The following is a 20,657-nucleotide window of genomic DNA, read 5'->3' on the forward strand; positions in this document are numbered from 1 at the left end:
TAATATTCTGTTAATCTGATCTTTAATTAATTATATCTTTTGACTTTGTAACTGAATACATTAAAGAAATTCTTTTGTTAAATTAAATGAAACGGAGTTCTCTTCACTGTCGTGCATCATATCAACCTTGTACCGTTTTCTCACTCGAACCTTTTTCCGCGCGGTGCGCTCTCGCACATTTTCTGGTCCTTCGAGCCGGATGCTCGCCGGCATCCGCAGTGTCGAGTGCATCGCGTTCAGTTTGCTAGTGCTGAAAAGAAAGAGTGAGTGATGGGTAAGAAACTGCAGAATTTGCTGACGAAGCAAAGCGACCTTCGCCATCGCATGGCTCAGTCAGTATCAGATCTGGAGGAGCTCGGCGCAGCGAACATTACGCTGGAAGCCGCCGAGACAGTCGTCGGTCTTCTGGATGGATTGTGGGCGAAATTTGAGGCTCAGCATGAACTCATCATAGAGCATCTTGAAGATGCATTCGCGGAGAGCGAATACAACTCGACCAGAGTCGCTCACTCAGCGAGAGTGACGTACATCACGCAACGAAGTCTCCTTCTCAACCATGTTCGGAAACTCAAGGTGAAGGAACCGAGCTCAGCTTCCAAAACAGAAGGTAATGAGTCTTCCGGAAAACCGTCGCTGCCTCGCCTCAAGATTAGTTCTTTCTCTGGCGCGTTCGAAGACTGGCCTACATTCCGAGACCTCTTCCAATCCATTGTTGGCAGCAATTCATCACTCTCCGCAATCGAAAAATTTCATTACCTGAAAACTTGTCTGGAGGGTCCTGCCAAGGAACTGATTCAACCATTAGCGATGACCGAAGACAACTATCCACGCGCATGGGAGCTGCTAAGCGAGCGGTATGAAAATAAGAGAGAGTTATCTCGCTCCAATTTCTCCAAGTTTACCGCCGTGGCTAAGATGAAGAGCGAAAGTGCGGAGGAGCTCAACCGCGTTTTCAACGTCTTGACCAGGGTAGTCAACGGCCAGGAGAACATTGATAGGCCTATCAACTCTCATGGCTTCGATCTACTAACTCATCTTGCCGTCGAGCTCTTCGATCCAAGAACTCGCCTGGAGTGGGAGTCACTCTCACGCGCCTCGAGCGACATGCCCACTCTTAAAGAGCTAATGAACTTCATAAACCAACGAGCACTTACTCTCACAGCCGCCAAACCACAATCGCTCAAGGTCTCCGACAACCCGTCGCGATCCGCCAAGTCGCATCACGTCAAGAAACACACCGAGTCTTCTCAATGCGTTCTATGCAAGAGTAAGCACCACGTGATGGCGTGTGAAGAATTCAAGAAGAAATCCGCGGCCGACCGCAAGGCCGTCGCCGAAACTCACAGGCTGTGCTTTAACTGTCTCGGCTCTCATGCTTTCGCGAAGTGCCATTCGACGAAGACGTGTGCTACGTGCAAGTCTCGTCACCACTCCATGTTACACGACGCGTACGCTTCACCGAAACCTCAAGAAGTCAGCTCACTGTCTGCGGTGCGACGCGACAACAACCACAAGGCCATTTTGCTCGCAACGGCGCGAGTTTCCATCGCTGATCGTCACGGCAATCAGCACACCACACGCGTGCTCATCGATCAAGGTTCGGAAATTTCTCTAATTTCCGAGGCTCTGGTCCAACGCCTACGCTTGCCACGCTCTCGATCCTCAATCGAGGTCATCGGCATCAGCGGCAAAAGCTCCGGGCCCAGCAGGGGAAAGGTGACACTCAAGGTGACCTCATTAACAACAGGGACCGACTTCACCGTCGGAGCCTTTGTTCTGCCACGTCTGTCGCTTTATCAAGGCTCTCACGCAAGGATCAGAACTGAGTGGCCACATCTAAAGGGGCTCCAACTGGCTGATCCCGACTACACAGCAAACGACGCTATTGAGTTGCTTTTTGGAGCGGAAGTATGCTCAATCATTCTCCAGGATGGTCTCCGCAAGGGAGGCCCCCAAGCGCCTATCGCTCAAAAGACGCTGCTCGGCTGGATCTTATCGGGAGGTTGCGACCGAGTAAACAACTCAGCACAACGCCACTCGCTTCAGTGCACAGCAGATCACGAGTTGGCCGACCTTGTGCACCGCTTCTGGGAGCAGGAGCGAGAAGTGCCCGCTCCCGTCGCTCTCACGCCAAAGGAGCAGCAATGCGAGGACATCTTCGCGCTGCTGCACCAACGCACTGCCGAAGGAAGATACATAGTGCGACTACCTTTTGCATCTCCGCCGACGACGCTAGTTGAGACGCGAAGACCTGCGCAACGACTTTTAGTCGCCATGGAGCGACGCTGCGAGAGAGACGCACGATTCGGCGATCTCTACCGAGCCTTCCTGAAGGACTACGAGGACCAAGGGCACATGGAATTGGCGCGAGAACCTCCGAATTCCAGCGAAGATCGGTGCTACCTTCCGCATCACGGTGTCCTTCGTGAGTCCAGCACCACGACTAAGCTCAGAGTCGTCTTCAACGGATCGCAGCGTACAAGGTCTGGTGAGTCGCTCAATACGCATCTATTAGTTGGGGCTAACCTGCTGCCACCCCTCGCGAACGTGCTTTTGCGGTGGCGATGGCACCGATACGCGCTAGTGGCCGACATCGAGAAGATGTATCGGCAAATTCTTGTGCATCCCGACGACCATAGACATCAGTGCATCCTGTGGCGACACCGCGTTGATGAGCCTGTACGCGAGTTCACATTAAAAACTGTCACTTACGGTCTCGCTTGCGCGCCATTTCTCGCCATTCGCACGCTGCGTCAGCTCGCCGATGACGACGGACCGCGTTTCCCTCGAGGCGCGAGTGCTTTACGACACGACTGCTACGTCGACGATATCGTAACCGGAGCGCACGATAAAGACGACGCTATCGCGCTCCAAGTCGAGCTACGCAACCTCTGCATGGCGGGCGGGTTCCCTCTCCGAAAGTGGGCCGCCAACTGTCAGGAACTTCTTCGCGACATTCCGCCTGAGTACTGTCTCACCAGAGACTCGCGGTCGTGGGACCTAGAGAACCACTCCACGCTGGGATTGCGCTGGTATCCAACTAGAGACGAATTCGCCTTCTCCGTCCCTCCTCGCACCGTCGTCACGTTCACCAAGAGAAGTCTGCTGTCGGAGACCGCTCGACTCTTCGACCCGCTCGGATGGCTGGCTCCAGTAACCATTCAAGCTAAAATTTTGATTCAATCGGCCTGGCTACAGCAGCTAGAGTGGGACACACCATTGCCGTCAACCATCGCTGGAAAGTGGAAGCAGCTCTGGGAAGGACTTCCACTGCTTGAGAAGATCAGAGTCGGCCGCTGGCTCGGCACCGGCGACACGAGCTCTCAACTCGAACTGCACGGCTTCGCGGACGCGTCCGAAAGAGGTTACGCCGCCGTGGTGTACCTCCGTATCACCGCAAACAACCAAACGAAGACTCTGTTGTTGACCGCCAAAAGCAAGGTCGCGCCGATCAAGCTCGTTTCTCTCCCGCGACTCGAACTCTGCGCCGCCGCCTTGCTTACAAGCGTGCTCGTGCACACGCGCTCTGTGCTAAACCTGGCGACAACGCCAGTGATCCTGTGGTCCGACTCCAAGGTCACGCTCCACTGGATTCGAGGTCATGCCTCGCGCTGGAAAACGTACGTGGCCAACAGGGTGACACGAATCCAGCAGCAGCTTCCAGAGGCTCAATGGCGTCACGTCCCGGGCAAGGACAACCCTGCCGACTGCGCCTCTCGGGGTCTGACACCAAGTGAGCTCCTCAGCCATTCCTTATGGTGGACGGGCCCCGCCTGGTTGAGCGGGAATTCGTCGCTATGGCCAAGCGTCAACCTCGAGCCCATCAAGGACGTACCAGAGCGGCGGGCCGCAACACTCGCAGCAGTCGTCAGGAGCAACCTCGAGCCGGAAGAACTGCTCAGATTCTCGTCGCTTCACCAGCTGCTCAGAGCGACTTCCTGGTGCGTGCGTTGGCGTCACCGCGGTCGCGCGGTCGGCTCTGTGAACGGTCAGCACAACGGGTCGGCGCTTCTCCCAGCTGAACTCGACGCGGCGCTCATCAGGTGGATACGCATAGCGCAGTCACGGCATTACCAAGAGGAGAGAGCAGCTCTCGAAGACAAGCGCGACCTTGCCAGATCCAGCCATCTGCGAACCCTCAGCCCGTGCATGGACGAGCACGGAATTCTGCGAGTTGGAGGGCGTCTCAAGCACGCAGCGCTGTCGTTCGACGAGCGACATCCGATCATCGTGCCTCCAGGGTCATGGCTCACTCGCCTGCTGGTGGAAGCCTACCATCGCCGTACTCTCCACGGAGGAGTCCAGATGACCCTGGGATTGCTACGCCTCCGGTTCTGGATTCCACAAGGCCGAGCGGTGGTCAAGCGATGGCTGCATCAGTGCGTGACATGCACACGGTGGAGGGCTGCCACTCCGCAACCAAAGATGGGAAACCTTCCTCCAGGAAGAGTGACGCCAGCGCGACCATTTCTTCACGTGGGCATCGACTACGCCGGGCCTATTTTCATCAGGACGAGCAAAGGGCGTGGGCACAGCGCTCACAAAGCGTTCATCGCCGTATTTGTTTGTTTTAGCTCCAAGGCCGTTCATCTCGAGGCTGTTTCAGCGTACACCACCGACGCCTTCCTGGCTGCTCTCCGTCGATTCACATCTCGCCGAGGACTGTGCTCAGACATTTATTCGGATTGCGGCACCAATTTTTTGGGCGCCGATCGGCAACTTCGAGAAATGCTTCGAGCCTCCTCGGCAGAAGGACAAAAGATCGCACACGTAGCTACATCGGAGGGGATCCAGTGGCATTTCAATCCTCCTTCGGCACCTCATTTTGGTGGTCTCTGGGAGGCAGCCGTGAAATCGGCTAAGTATCACCTGCGCCGAACCATCGGCGAAACCAGGCTCACCTTCGAGGAAATGAGCACCCTGCTCGCACAAGTGGAAGCATGCCTGAACTCAAGGCCCATGTATGCACTTTCGGACGACTCCGACGACCTCACGGCTCTGACACCGGGTCACCTGCTCATTGGAGCACCACTGCTGGCCATTCCTGAGCCGTCCTTGTCGGACAAGAGGGAAAATTTTCTTTCCAGGTGGCAACTTATTCAGCGAATGCGAGACCACTTCTGGCAGAGATGGTCACGCGAGTACTTACACACTCTGGCTACCAGACCGAAATGGACCAAGGACGCTTTGCCACCACGCCTTGGATCGCTATGCATCATTCGCTCCGAGCTCTCACCACCAAATAAGTGGCCTCTGGCGCGAATCACGCAGCTACATCCTGGAGACGACGGCGTAGTGCGGGTGGTCACAATCAAAACCGCCTCATCTGAATTAACTCGTCCTTTGATCAAATTAGTTTTATTGCCAGACGAGGCTAACGCGTTTATCTCGCACTCCAGTGCATCAGATGTAAAGAAGAGCTTGAATTGATCGCGTGTACTTTCGTGAATCATTTCGTCAATGTTATTTATCAGATAACTCTCGTTTACGGCTCAAGTTCTTCCACGAATTCATTGCATTGTATCGCTTGTTTTATTTTCGCGTTTACTGTTTTTTTTGTAATCTCCATGCGTAACCTTATACATATATCGTCACGGAGATGACGAGGCGGGCGGGATGTTTGAGATCGGTAATTCAAAAAAAAAGGTAAGAATTCCTTCGGTCGACCGACAGTAATTGTTATTGAACGCACGCACAAGGCGAGCTCGTGATTTCATCTCGAGCCTGACTTTAAGCCTCATCAAAGTCAGAGATTCATTGTTCTGTAGTCTTTCAAAACAATTCGGTACACGCAAACAGGCACCGACAACGGACCATCGAAAGTTCTAGAACAATTCGATTCGCGCACGCGAGCGCCGCGCTCCGACGAATACGTCACGCGCTGTCACCAATCCCGCGTACGGATTTTCTGTCGCGCATGACTGTTACGTTGAACGTCGCTAGAAAAGAATCGAAAGCGCCAATCAATTTTGTACAACCAATGCCACGTGATAATTACGATTGTGGCAAAATTTAATTGGATTTCTCCCAAGAAGAAAGCCCGGACCGGAAGTAATAAATGCTTCGATCTCGCCGGTTCTAAAGGCAGATTGCGCAGATTGCGGAAATAGTCTACACCGCTTATACCGTCTACACCGCTTAGAATTCTTAGACTTCTCAGAGTTCTTACTTCCAAAAAGTTCTTAGAGTTCTTAGAGTCATAATCTCGCTTCGTAAAATCGCCGTGCTAACCGTTTAGTGAAATCGCTATAAATCGAATCTTTCAAGAAGTGCCGAGAAAAATCGCCGTGCTAACCGTTTAGTGAAATCGCTATAAACCGAAACTTTCGAGAAGCTTCGAGGAAAATCGCCGAGATTTTCCATCACCGCATTTCCAAGCTCAATTTGGAAAGGGTGACCGCATTTAATATTCTGTTAATCTAATCTTTAATTAATTATATCTTTTGACTTTGTAACTGAATACATTAAAGAAATTCTTTTGTTAAATTAAATGAAACGGAGTTCTCTTCACTGTCGTGCATCATATCAACCTTGTACCGTTTTCTCACTCGAACCTTTTTCCGCGCGGTGCGCTCTCGCACAGCCACTTACTTTTAACAACCAAGTCAGCTGTGCTATTAGCAGTTCCAACGTCATTGCTCACTGTACAGGTATATCGTCCAGCATCTTTTGCATTGACATTTTTCAGTTCCAATTTTACATGATTGTGAGCATAACTAATTTTTATATTATCTTTTAATGTCAACTCTTGACCGTTCTTTGACCACAGAATCGTTGGCTGTGGAAAACCTAAAATAGATTAAAAACGATGAAAACATTCAAAACGATGAAAAAGATAATCATAAATACATTGAAAAAATTCCAGTTTTTTTTTTCAATATTTTTCAAATATAAATTATATGATTTAAATATATGTAATGCGAAGCGCACTTACCATCAATGGTACCTTCAAGAACTACATCAGTTCCTTGGTCGACAATTATTCCTGTAATCGGTGAAATGAATCTTGGTGCTATCAATTTCCTAGACGGTCTTTGAATTTGATTTGTTTTAACATCATGTTTTGCACCTTCCGTTTCTTCGCACACGAGAACGGTCTTTTTTTGTTCTATCTCGCCAGGTTGTTTTTGTATGATTTTTTCATACTCCTCGATTTTGTGAGACTAGAAAATAATATTTTTCATTGAGCGATACAATATTTATATGTGATCAATATTTGATGTAAAAATTCTCTAAGCCTGAAAAATCAATTTGGCGATTCAAATGATTATATACATAGTATATAAATTCACATGGAAATATTATTAAGCACTTAAGATCTATAATACCTTTTTGACAGTACAGGCTTTGTCTCTTACTTGTTGTGTATTTACATTATACGATCTTAATAAATCGCTTTATTGGTGTAAAAATAAAGCAAATAAAAGTTATTCCTTTCACACATAAAAGCTATATAATACATAAAATAAACGTATTAAATATATTTACCTGAACGACAGGTGGTGCTCCATTTTCTGAGGTGGACTGTTGAGAACTTTGCATAGTTGTTTTCGTACAAACGCTGGTAGGTTCGTGTCCAGATTGTGATAAAGTGGAAGTCATAGTTGACGATAAGAATTCCTTTTTCATGGACGTTGTTGAAGAATGTGTAACAGTCGACGACATTTTGGTCAGTACCTGGCTCTCACCACCACCTTCGTGATATGTTTTCTCACTTAAAAAGTGTTTATCGCTACTGCTTGCAGGATGCATTATGCCCGTGGGAGAATACGAAACTAACTCGAACACTTTTTTTACTTCACTTGCATCCGGTTTCACCGATCCACTATCTGGAAGATAATCTAGTTATACCAATAAAACGATTACATTATTTTGATGTATGGCTAACAATGAAACACACTTTGAGAAATATGCACAGTCCATATTAAATTTATAATTATTAAAAAATAAAAAACAATACATTTTATTTATTTCTCTAAACTAAAAAAGACGATTAATTTTTTTATAAACCAGCATTAATATCAATATTATTATAATTATAATTCATTTCAGTGTTTCTGCAGTTATTCTATCTGATTTATGTAGGTATGATTGTCAAATTTATCAAATATATATAAATAAAAAAAAATTACATATTATGTGAGAATTTTCACGTAATTATATGAAATTATATTTTATTTTAATTAACATAATATGCACTCTTTGTAAATATATGATATATAAAGAAATTAAAAGAGTACTGGAGCGTACCAACCGCGCGGTTGAAATGCTCCCAGCGAAGTAACGAAATACTTTGCCTCCGATCTACGACAGAAATAGTATCGTTCACCTAGTAATAGGTGATTCGAGCACTCGGCTGCAATATATAACCCAAGACCTAATTTATCGTTGTCATTCTATACTTTAATAATACACCTGTATATTATATTCGATATTTAACATGCAAAATCATTTTAGACTTTTTTGTACTTGTATCTTAATGTTTTTTTTATTTATTTATTTATTAGATATAAATAAGAAATTCTAAGACCATATATTATTTGATTTTTAAAAATCTTTTTTATTTTTTGATTATTTTGTATAATAAATGGTTGAATGAAATATTCTAATTCTATATTGATATAAACTGATATATTCAAATATTTATTTTTAACTAGATTAATTTTTGTATCGACAATTTTATAATTATAAAAATGATAAGCGCATGTATCGAAAATTATTAAAACAAAATATGAACGAGATTGATACCGTTACGAAAATGTATTATTTGTATTTTTCAGGAGACCAGACTGCGTCGATTATTCGATAAAAATAACATGGTTTCTGTATAAAATGAAAGAAGAGAGGGAGAGAGAGAGAGAGAGAGAGAGAGAGAGAGGAGGGGAGAAGAATGACTGAAGAGAAGAAAATGACTCGTCTGTGAAATACTTTTAAAATTTTTTGTGAAAAATATGATTTTAGAACTTTTATCGATTTTTGTACTACAATATTTAAATTTAATGTTTTTTGTGCGCATATATGAGAGAGAGAGAGAGAGAGAAGTTCATGTTGTGTGTGTATATATATATATATATATATTCAGGTCATGCTATAAATGCAACATATAAACATAATATGAATCATATTCAACAATGACAGCATTTCATTCAAAACATAAGTGAAGTTATTATATATCAAAATACGCAATTAGTATGTTCATATGTATCTTTGTTCGATTCTCTCATTAAATGGCTATTTTATCTATCGTTGACTGGGAATTTTGAATGAGCCACATTGGACTGGGTAACGCGAGTATTAATAACTTGTGACACCGTTGCATTTTCTAATATTATTTTCAGTATTTTACGAAAGGAAATAAAAGACTTAAAAATAAAAATTTATATCATCATAATATTATAAAACAAGTCGTTAATAAAAAGAGCAAATAAAATACAAAGTAAAAATATGTGTATAATATTAGCTTACCAATTTCGACTTTAGCACTACAAATCGCTCTACCAGCCGCGTTCTCTGCTACGCAAGAGATAGTACCGACGTGTGCATTTCTGACTACAGGAATTGTTAAAACTTGTCGATCTCCACTAACGGAAACTAGAAAATCTTTCCCATGAACCGGCCGCTCGTTAAACAACCACTGAATCTGTGAAAAAAAAGTTATTTGAGTAATAAAATCTGTTAATTAATCCATTAAAAATAAAGCAATGGACACGTATACATGTGTATCAAGAGAAAATATATGAGTGCCTGTGTTTCCGTTATATCCGACAATTTTGAGAAGACGAGAAAGGTATTAACGAAGTACCTCTGTGATAAATCCACGGTGCTTCGCACCGCATCGAAAGTTCCATCTTATGCTCCGCGGCACGACTGCAATCGAGCTTTTCACATGAAGTATATTGTTCGCGTTTAAATATAACTCGTCGGGCACAAAATTACTTTCGCCCTGTTCTGACAGGCCTGCCAACTTTATCTAGACGTTGTTTACGTGACCAATGCAAATTTTAAAACTTTCAAAAATCACAAATCAAGTCATCTTGTTTATAATTAATTAGATAATGCTTGAGATGATTTTACAAAACAAACACATATAATATAATATAATATTTTAATAGAATATAAGTTTTAATATTCTATTAAGTTTTCTTCTCAATAATGTTTGATATTATTATAATTTATTACTTATTTTATTATTTATTATATACTATTTTATTACAATATAAATATAGTAGAGAGCGCCTAGAGAATCTACTACGTATATTTTATTACTTATTAGGATCAAATAAAAAAATTGCATTATTCTTAATATTACAAATTATAATATTTGGCTCTCTTTTTTTATGTAATGTAAATTTTTATTATAAAGCTTATTTTATCAAAAATGAGTAAAATGATGTTATCGTTATGTTTATATATACAAATTTTACAGTTAACAAAAGTTTTAAGTCTACTAATTTTTTCATTCCTATTAGGATTTCAGTGTAGCTGTCTTTTAAAAAGGATATAATGATTTGTTTCATTACACGCAAAAACATAAAAGGTATATGAAAAAATTTATACTGCGTAGGTAAAATTAAATTACCTACCTTAGGAGAAGGTTTACCAATGACGATGCACTCGAATTTGGTTGAAACTCCTTCGAGTATTTTCCTGTCCTGAAATGTTTCTTTGAATGTTGGCTGAATCAATTTTTCTTCCATTTGGATAAATTCTTCGTTTCTTTTAAAATCACCAAGCGATTTCACAACTAATCTGGCAAAAGCTTTGGCCTCACCGTGTGTATTTATAGCTTTTGCTACATAATTGCCCTTATCTTTCGGTACCGTTGATGAAATTTCTAAAAAGGCTGTTCCATCCTTCCTTTCTCCTATCTAATATATTATGGCAATTTGATAAGTATATTATAGTCACGGATTTAAGTAAACGTTAAATAAAATGCAATCTGTGTCTAATATACAAATACGCACCAAAATCCTTTCGTTATGAATCATTTCTCCATTATCCGAATACCATCTTAAATCAGGTTTAGGTTCTCCAATTACGACACATTCGAAAATTGCATTTTCACTTTCAGCCACCAACAAATCCGTCGGAAGTTTAATGAATTTTGGAGCAAAACCGCTGGCAAGAGTTTCTTCCTGTTCCTTTGAGACATGAGATGTCGCTACAAATGCAAGGAAAAATATTATGTATGAAATAATAAATTTTTTATTAAAAAGATATAATACGTATAAGATACGTACGCATAATTGTTAATGTACACTGACTAGAAGCTTCGCCAGCGGAATTAATAGCAACTACTTTATATATACCAGCGTCATCCAAAAAAGCTTCATGAATAACTAACGAACACCGATCACCTTGAAAGAGTAATTGGAAGTCTGACGATTCTTTTACGGGCCGTTCATCATGGTACCAAATTACCTAGAAAGTTACAAAATTAAAAAAAAATGATAAAAATGTAAATTATAAGATGAAAGATTTAGATATAAATAATTTACCTCCGGTTCAGGTTGGCCTACAATCACGCAGTCTAGCCTAGCTGATTGTCCTTCTTGAATTTCAAGATTTTGCAAAGGTAACTGAAATTTTGGAACTATTAGTTCTATATCTCTGCAAACAAGCTCGGATTCGCTGGTTTCATGAAGCCAACGTCCTTTCACAGAAACAATACAAGATGTTGTATCTTTCCCGATTTCATTATTGGCAATCACCGTGTATGATCCGGCATCCTTCGGAAAAGCTTCCGTGATGATCAAGCTTGTTCGAGTACCGTCTGTTTGAATCTGAATAAACACGCAAATAATTATATTATATTAAATATCTTAAAACATCATCGCTTATCTTACTTTATGATATTTGTTTTCTTCAATTAATTTTTCATCGTGAGTCCAGATTAATTTAGGAATTGGATCTCCATTAGCTTCGCATTCTAGTTTCACTTTTTGACCTGCCCTGACCATAGCATTTGATAACGGTACCACAAAATATGGTTTCTTCATAGAAATTTGCGCGGCTAAAATTAATATTCATGTAAATAAAAAGAAAATACATTTTTTTAGTGCGTCATTACCAATGTTATTATTATAAGAACTTACGTTTCACGTCCAAATAGGCAGTAGTAGATGATTGTCCCCATTGATTTGCTGCTTTACAAGTATACGAAGCTTTGTCTTCCAAGAAAATTTCATCAAACTTTAGAACAGCTCCTCCATTATTAAAAGTGATAATATAGTCCGGAGAATTATCGATGTTGATATCATTTTTGTACCATTGTACTGTCGGTAGAGGATTTCCTTTAACAGTGCATTCTAATTTATGAGAGCACCCTTCCATCGCAAAAGAAGGCTGCAATTCTTTCACGAAAACAGGAACATTTGGTTGTTCTTCCGTGATAATTTCTACATTAAAAGTTTTTAACATAAACAATTAAGTATTGATGCATGTACTAGTAATTAATAAAATTCGCGTAAAATCAAGTTACCTTTAACAGTGAGAGTAGCCGATGTTTCGACAGAGCCATGAATATTAAACGCACGACAAGTGTATTTGGCAGAATCCTCAGTAAACGTTTCTTCTATTTTTAAAGTACAAACGCCGTTTGTATAAGTTGTTAAATAGTCTGGATTATTTAAAATCGATATTCCATCCTTGTACCATACTATTTCTGGTATCGGCTGACCAATTAGATGACATTCAAAACTGAATTCTTTGCCTTCTTGAACTGTTGCATCATTCAAAGGAACTGTGAATTCTGGAGCTAATGAAACAATTTTGTTTATTTGTGTTTCTTTAGCATATTCTTGTAATTTGTCACATATCTCTTCAGATAAAAGCTTTCTAGATGGGCTAGCTTCTTTTTGAATAATTGGAACATCTTTCTCGATTTCCATCTATAATAATTATAAGTATAAATTTTACAGTTATAACATCAATAATTTAAATCTATCTTTAAAATACCTTTTGAAGAATATGAATTTCTTTCGTTGTTACAGCAGAAGTTTTATGAATTGTTTCTTCAACTATGGTCTCGTCAGTTTGAGCGGAGACGGAATGAGAGATGGAAGGAACAATTTTTCGTGCATGTTCCTCTTTTAATTTTTTTGCCTCTATCGCAGCTTTGTCTAAAGTCTCAGCCGCAAGTTGTTCCGCAAGTTTTTTTGCGTTTTCCGCTTCTATCTTTGCAGCTTCCATCGCGGCCATTTCTATTTTTACAGCTTGTAATTTTTTATCAGCTTCTAACTTCTCGATTTGCAGCTTCTCTCGGAGATCTTCAGCATTCTGTAAATTTTGACTCAGAGTACGCAACTCGGAAGAAATAACTGCGAATGAATCTAGCATTTGCCGATTCTCTACTATCACTTCGTTAAATTGCGGAAGTCTGTCTGTACCTAAAACATATGTTGCAAACAAATCATTTTCTGTATTTATTTTATTCGTTTAACGTATACTTTTTCTTAAATATGATGCCACTTTTACCGAAAACTATTGTCGATAATTGTTTCAACTTCTCAATTCTCTTTTCCTGTTGATCTTCACCTGGCTTTATGTAAGCATCAATCTCTTGCAGTAAATCAATAGCTTCTTCAGGCACTTTTACGGCTGTTGCTTTACGCGCAATAATCACCAAAAGTTTGTTACCTTCCCTAAACCATTGTTTGGCTTCTTCTAAGAGTATGAAATAATCATTACTTAAATGCATTCTCTTTTTGGTATCTCTAACATGTTTCCTCAGATGATCCCATCTGTTGCGCAGAGATAAAATTTCATCCGTCACTTGTGGAGTTAATGGAACAATTGTCTCTTCTGTTTTTTTTACAAAAGTTTCAATTCTTTTGTCTAAAATCTAGTAACAAATATTTGAATATTAAATTTTTATAATTTCCTCATAATCGCAAAATTACTGTAATAATGTAATTTACCATTATTGTTTGCTCAAACTGTTCAAAAGCAGTTAACGTCACTTTCAAAACTGATAAATTGTCACCAATTCTTCCATCCATATTTTTTAGCTGTTCGTTTAATTCACGTAGATCGTAATTAATTTTTTCGATATCTTCTTTAAAAATACACAGATGCCGATGTTCTTCGAGACGGTTTGACGTTTCGGTTTGGAATAACTCAAATTTAACACGCACAGAATCTATCGTGCGGTTCAGTTTCTCAATGTCTTGTGTTGCTGATTCTAGCGGTTCCTGTAGTCTAATGTTGTCTATTATTTCTTCAGATTTTGTACGAATTTGTAGTAAAGATTCCGTAATAAACGTTTTTAATATATTAAGTTTATTTAAAGAACCATCCACATCAATCAACTTCGTAAAACTTGAGGCGTGTTCAACTTCTTGTTTTGCTTCCTCAATTTTACGCTCAATCTTAAAAATAACGATTGAAGAATAATTTACATATTTCAAGGTATATGTATAAATTAAATGATGTTGTATTGCATTTAAAATCTGTCTTACCTCCTCAAGATTTTTAAAGATAAAAATTAAAGATTCTAATAATATATCGTAATCTTTGATGATAGTGTTCACTTTTTCACGCATTTGCACGAGTTTTTCTAAAATTTGCTCGGTTGCTTTAGCTTCACCTAATTAAATTAATTATTTTAATTAAATATGACTTCTTAAATGCAACATGATACAAATATGATATACAAAAAGGAGGGCGATGGAAGTCAGCGTGGAAAATAATGTGCAATGCTAATCAAAGAATGATATATTTTAGTTATAAGGACATGAATGTTACATCGCAGTTTGTTACAGTGAAGGTATAATGGCTCTAATCTAATGGCTAATCGTTTCTTTTAATGATTTGTTTTGATTTTATTTTTGAAATACGTTGCAAAAATTGTTCTTTGCATTTCAGCAAGATACACACACAGTTACTGCCAATTGTTTGACAGTATTCGGCAACGTTTTTAAAAGATTAGAGACTTTCTTGCATTTGTGGGCCACAGCAGTATGCATATCGATTCTATACAAATAAAGATGCGATTTCTATTGTAGTATTTTGTTAGCTGAGGATCAATAATGAAATCGAAATATACACTTATTTTTTCCCGCGACTTAACGTTCACGTTATTATTAAAATTTTTTTTCATTAGCATTTTTTATTAGCATTTTGTGGATTATTTTCCACGTTGACTCTCACTATTCTTTTTTGTGTATTTTGTTTTAAATTTCGAAAGTTCATTTATCTTTGTGAATTTTTACATAAATATGTTTTGATTACCTGTTTCGACAAATATTTGAATGCTTTTGATTTTGGTATTCAATTCATGAAAAGCTTTGTTTAATTTAGATGAAATCCGAATTCTTACATCTTGTAAATTATCCAAAATATCAGTTATTCTAGAAGATCGTGTTGTTATTACTGGATACAACGTCATCTCAAATTTTGTTATCCACGCTAATGTCTACAATAGAATAAATCAATAATAATAAAAATTAGTAAAAGAGATAATAAATGGCATTTTTATGAGCACTTTACTATCGAATTTTCTTTCTAGTCTTATTTTAAATAAATAAATAAATAAGAATAAATTAAAAACTGACTCCCACAAATAAATTAAATCTAAGATAAAAAGGTATAGTAAACAAAATGCTGACAATGTAAATTAGAAAACACACCTCTTTACTTTCTTCTACTTTTTGCTCACATTCCATTCGCCTTTGTCTTATTACTTGGACAGTAATCTGCCATTTTTTCCTCCATTCTGTTGTAATCAGTTGCCGATTGGCAAACTTTTCTAAAAGAGTTTGAACACACACACAAGCTTGCGATACGTTGAGATACAAATCATCAATCTACCAAGAAAGAATATCGATACAATTTTTGAAAGAATATGGATATATCTTTCTTATATAATACGAGTATATTATATAATAAATTCTAAACATTAAATTCTCTAAAAAGTAATTCAATGCTCAATTAAATAAATTAAAATAATCCGTTAAAGGGCTCAGAGCACAAGCAAGATATTTTTCGCTATTTTTATAAATTACTAAACATTATATTTAACTAATCAAAATACAATTTTCGGATTGCACGCGTTATTGCTTCAGAATTGAGATTTTTATATTATAAGCGTTAGACTTTTCTAAAATTTTTAGTATGTCATTATTTTAATGTAGACGGTAGTTGTAACATCGAAAATGACCGGATGTAAAGTCGAAACGTTTGTATTTTGATTAATTAAATATAATGTTTAGTAATTTATAAAAATAGCGAAGAATATTTTGCTTGTATTCTGAGCTCTTTAACGGATTATTTTAATTTATTAAATTCTCTTATTAAAATTATAAAATTAAAGAATTACTTACGTTGTTTATTTCATTGAGAAATATCTTTGCATGATTATCAAGTTTTTTGTAAAGAGACTCAAAAGATTTCCATCTTTCTTCTATTTCATTAAACCTAGCCTCATCTAACACATCTTCATGCTTTTTCAATTCGTTATCGATAAAATCCATTTCATAAGTCAGTTCGTTCACAATTTCATAGAACTGTATATAAAGGGTACTCAATTTAATTCTTTTTACTATTGTAATCTTTGTTTTTGTCCATTCGTCTTCAAGATTTTTTATTTTTAATTGTAATTCGTATTTCTGCATCTCGTCCAGGCGTTCTATAATTGGAAGAATTTCCAACTCTAAATGATCTACCTCTTCACTTTTATTTTCCAATTCGGCTAGTAATTGGCAATGAGTTTGATGAAAATCACACGCCATTGCCAAATCGCTGCCCATATTTTGATGCTTTTGAAGAAAGGCTTTAACAATATCAGTTAGCCAAACTTGTAAGGTATTATGCTTATCTAAAAATGTAGTTAGTATTCTCGAAATCTCTAAATTTTCTTCCTTATGAGCTGTACATCGTTCCATCAAAGAAAATTTGCGATTTTCCAATTTTTCTACAGCATTTCTTATACCCTGTAACAAACATGATATACATACACACACACACACACACACACACACACACACACACACACACACATACAATATATACATATATATATATATATATATATATATATATATATATGATGTTAGTGTATATTACTCAACCATTATATTATTCTATCTATAAATAAAATATCATAACAAATAACAAAGATTGCGACAATAATATACAATATAAAAAATATACAATAAAAAATTAATAAACATATGATTTATAAAATTAGTAATATTTATATAGAACGTTCAAAAAAACTTTCAGCCTTTATATGTGGTAGATAATACATTATACTAAGTAAAAAGTCTTAGTGAACATAAATCAAAAGCTCAATCGTTTTTGAGATATTTAAACAATTTTATTAGTATGATAACTGGCTTATTGTCTTTTCTACGTATTGCATATGTAAAAAGAGAAAAATTGAGATAAACAGCACCAATAGCCTATTTGGGAGAATTACAGATTCAATAAAGTGATCTCCCATAATATCTAATCGTAATAGTTGGTTGATATTAACTTATTGATTCTCGGAGAAATTTTTAATTATAAAGCAATATATGGAAATTAAATAGGAACATTCAGAATGCGGTTTGTAAATACTGAGATAAATCTTCACGTACTATATAACATGTAGAAGCCAATATGTCTGTTATAATAATTGTTTATGCTTAGAAACGGCTGAGTTTCCGATCTATATTCACTAAGATTTTTTATTCGATATCTGTACTATCTATCTTATAAGAGTGCTAAATGGTATCTTTTTAATACCCTGTTATATATTAATGCGATATAGCCATCTTATATCAGCATATAATCCTTTCATTGATAACTTAACTCGCGTAATAGTAAATATAATTAATTATTCGATTGATCTAACCTCGGCACCAGATGCTTCTCTTCCTGTGATGTCTAATAATGCATATCCTTCTGACAATGGCTTTGAAATTATGTCTTCTATCATAGCCACTATTTGTGCATGAAGACGTGTGAGTCGTGGAGGATATTCCGTTGTTATTAATTGAATTTCTAACTGGTCCAGTTTTGTGATAGCCTAATGCATTGACTAATATTAGTAATCAAGTTTAAATATACTCATTAAATTATAAAACATTATTTCACTGATTAGTCCATTATAGATAATTAGAAAGTTAGAAACATTTACTGATTGTGCCAAATCAAAAAAAGCCATTGTTCTATCCAACAACATGTTATATTGGTCTAAATCATTAATATAATCGGTAGCAGTGCTAAGAATCGCAAACGCCTGCTCGGTCGCTTGTTCGCCTGCAAAGTGTCCCGATGACACTAATCGTTCGGTCGATTTAGTTATTTTAATAGCTTTATCTTGAAACTCCTAAAAAGCAATGAATTTTTCTTTTAAAAGAGCGAAGATTACACAGGACAATAAAATATATTTAATTATATTTGACGAGATATTAGTCGAATTGATTTCTATTCGGATACCTTTGCTTCGACTTGCAACTTTTTTAATTCAAAAAGAAGCAGTTCTACATTAGATACAGAATCTCCCAATTGATTGCAACTGCCCTCTAATGCAGCCATTCTGTCATTGAGAATTTCTTCGAGATTACGAAGATCGGTCGCGAGTAACGCGAGAGCAAGACATTGCTCCAATTGAGTTTTTCTGCTACGAAAAGTTGTCTCGATCAACCGCCTTCTATCATGTAGTTCTTCCAGCCATTTTTCAACTCGTAATACGGCTAATAAAATACGATATTTCTTTATCATAAAAATTTTAATTTTATGACAGCGATCTAGCTAAATATAAACAAATAATTAATTGGTATTGAATAGACATTTGACATACCATGATTAGCTTCATCTTTAATCGTATCCGACCTAGAATCTAAAGTGCCTTCGTTTACCAATTCCTTAAGTTCATCCAGCAATGTTTTACCCTCCCTCAATGCACCCATCAATCCTTCCAACATATCTTTGCGAAGATCCTGAATCTTCGATAAAAAACTTTTTACTGCTTCTATTTCGATCGGTAATAACGTGTTGTTACATGCCATTTCCAACGCCTCCATACGTTCTCTACATTCTGCCGCGCGACTATAAAAAATTAAATCTATTTTGTTAAATAATTAATTGAAAAGTACGAATATATGATTAATTAATTATACTTTGCTGTACCATTGAAATAGTACGTTTCGGTCAAGTATTTTCTTACGACGTTCTAAAAGTTGATTTATATCGCGCCATGCCTGACCTAATGTCTCCGCCATGGCAGTGTATACTTCTGCTCTTGGTCTCTGGGTCGTGATTAATTGATCAGCTTGTCGCAATAATTCTTCTACCGGGCTTTGTTTATTCTGATTATGGCAAAGTTTTAATTAATGGAGATCTTAAGCACTTCTATTTAATAATATTTAATATAAACTTTTACACAATTTGAAATTTATTTTGATAAATAAAAACGTTTAACTTTACCTGTAATCGGAGTAACACTTGATCGTGTGCGTTCGAAAGTTCCATGGCTTCTTTTACGGAAGCACCAAGTTTCGTTAATTCTGGTTGTAGCTCGAGTATTTTCAGCTTCAGCCATTCGCCGCTCTGAACAGAAACGATAATAAAGCGATGTATAATGATAAACCATCAGATATCTTCCGAATCTTTCGACAGTATAAACGACATGGCATAGATAAATTGAATATTATTAAATATTCTCATTCTCCATTGAATGATCATTTTCGCAATTACTAGAATATTGTATTCATTATTTTAAATAATTGTAAAGTATAACAAATAGCAAAAAAAATCTAAAAAAAATGTTCGCTTGCTTATGCAATATAAAGATTATTTTAACTCTCAAATAAATTTTGGAATTATCTAACAGCCACATATGTAATGTTGAAAATCATATTCAGAAGAGAGATCTTTTTCCTCTAACATTATTAAAAAGAAAAGATAGAAAGCAAAAAACGAGTATAGACAGAAATCGGCCCTCCAGAGTTCATCAACCTCGTGAGGTTGGGCTGCAGAAAGGAGCAAGGTATGTTTCCATTTTCATCTTTGGCATACTGCCGAATAACTACGTTTGGATTGACCAATTCTCTCTTCTGGTGTATATCTCTCTATGTAGATCGCTACTTGAGCGATGAAATTATTTTTTTTTTTTTAAGATATGCTAGCGAAAAGAGATATATTATTTTATGATTACCTTTTTAAAGATATCGAAATAACTGATAAAATTAGCAAATACTCAATGTATTTGTTAAAAACTTGAGAAATATATTATATTGTATTATAAGAAAAAAATGACATTTGTAATTTACAGATTAGAATAAAAGTAGAAAAGATTATACATCAATAATAAAAATAATTATATTAATTATATTAATTGTTTCAATTTCTTAAGTGTTATTTGTTGGAAATTATTCAAATTATCTGATATCACAACATGCAATAGTACTAAATAAATTCTCATGCTTGACAATGTTAGTAGTTGCATTGTAAAAATATGTTTATGCGTGCTAAGAATCTTTGAACATTTTCTTTCTTGTTTCAGACGAAGTACTATTGTTAGATTGTAGATATATATGATATAGACTATTATAGATGAAAAGATACGGTAAAAGGAAAAATCATGTCACTCGTCCGCCACTGAGCCGGGCCAGCCCAAGCTGCCTCGACTCATCTCGTATACACGCGCGCGCGTGTGTGTGTGTGCGTGT

The 20,657-nt window shown here is 37.6% G+C and overlaps 2 protein-coding genes across 3 annotated transcripts in view; one reads left to right on the top strand and one right to left on the bottom strand.

Annotated features, from left to right (window-relative positions):
- Window positions 1-20,657, bottom strand: part of sls (sallimus) — a 133,217-nt gene that overhangs the window by 101,732 nt on the left and 10,828 nt on the right. For both annotated transcript variants that reach the window (XM_087412214.1, XM_087412213.1), the window contains 24 exons: window positions 19,414-19,536; window positions 19,117-19,295; window positions 18,788-19,035; window positions 18,424-18,680; window positions 18,122-18,313; window positions 17,837-18,010; window positions 16,323-16,931; window positions 15,630-15,806; window positions 15,232-15,415; window positions 14,460-14,587; window positions 13,920-14,369; window positions 13,477-13,843; window positions 12,958-13,388; window positions 12,482-12,890; window positions 12,096-12,398; window positions 11,847-12,013; window positions 11,499-11,783; window positions 11,241-11,421; window positions 10,965-11,161; window positions 10,584-10,868; window positions 9,466-9,640; window positions 7,489-7,829; window positions 6,935-7,163; window positions 6,592-6,789 (listed from right to left, as the gene is read on the bottom strand). In XM_087412214.1, the coding sequence (XP_087268340.1) occupies window positions 6,592-6,789; window positions 6,935-7,163; window positions 7,489-7,829; window positions 9,466-9,640; window positions 10,584-10,868; window positions 10,965-11,161; window positions 11,241-11,421; window positions 11,499-11,783; window positions 11,847-12,013; window positions 12,096-12,398; window positions 12,482-12,890; window positions 12,958-13,388; window positions 13,477-13,843; window positions 13,920-14,369; window positions 14,460-14,587; window positions 15,232-15,415; window positions 15,630-15,806; window positions 16,323-16,931; window positions 17,837-18,010; window positions 18,122-18,313; window positions 18,424-18,680; window positions 18,788-19,035; window positions 19,117-19,295; window positions 19,414-19,536 (6,289 nt within the window). The remainder of the gene's footprint in view (window positions 1-6,591; window positions 6,790-6,934; window positions 7,164-7,488; window positions 7,830-9,465; window positions 9,641-10,583; window positions 10,869-10,964; window positions 11,162-11,240; window positions 11,422-11,498; window positions 11,784-11,846; window positions 12,014-12,095; window positions 12,399-12,481; window positions 12,891-12,957; window positions 13,389-13,476; window positions 13,844-13,919; window positions 14,370-14,459; window positions 14,588-15,231; window positions 15,416-15,629; window positions 15,807-16,322; window positions 16,932-17,836; window positions 18,011-18,121; window positions 18,314-18,423; window positions 18,681-18,787; window positions 19,036-19,116; window positions 19,296-19,413; window positions 19,537-20,657) is intronic.
- On the top strand, window positions 799-6,496 carry LOC147907734 (uncharacterized). Its single transcript, XM_087412215.1, has one exon. It carries the CDS (start codon window positions 808-810, stop codon window positions 5,428-5,430), a length of 4,623 nt encoding a protein of 1,540 aa, XP_087268341.1. The 5' UTR covers window positions 799-807; the 3' UTR covers window positions 5,431-6,496.

This window comes from Acromyrmex echinatior, chromosome 12 (assembly GCF_024713525.1).
Source record: "Acromyrmex echinatior isolate Ae372 chromosome 12, ASM2471352v2, whole genome shotgun sequence".
Classification (NCBI taxonomy): Eukaryota; Metazoa; Arthropoda; class Insecta; order Hymenoptera; family Formicidae; genus Acromyrmex; species Acromyrmex echinatior.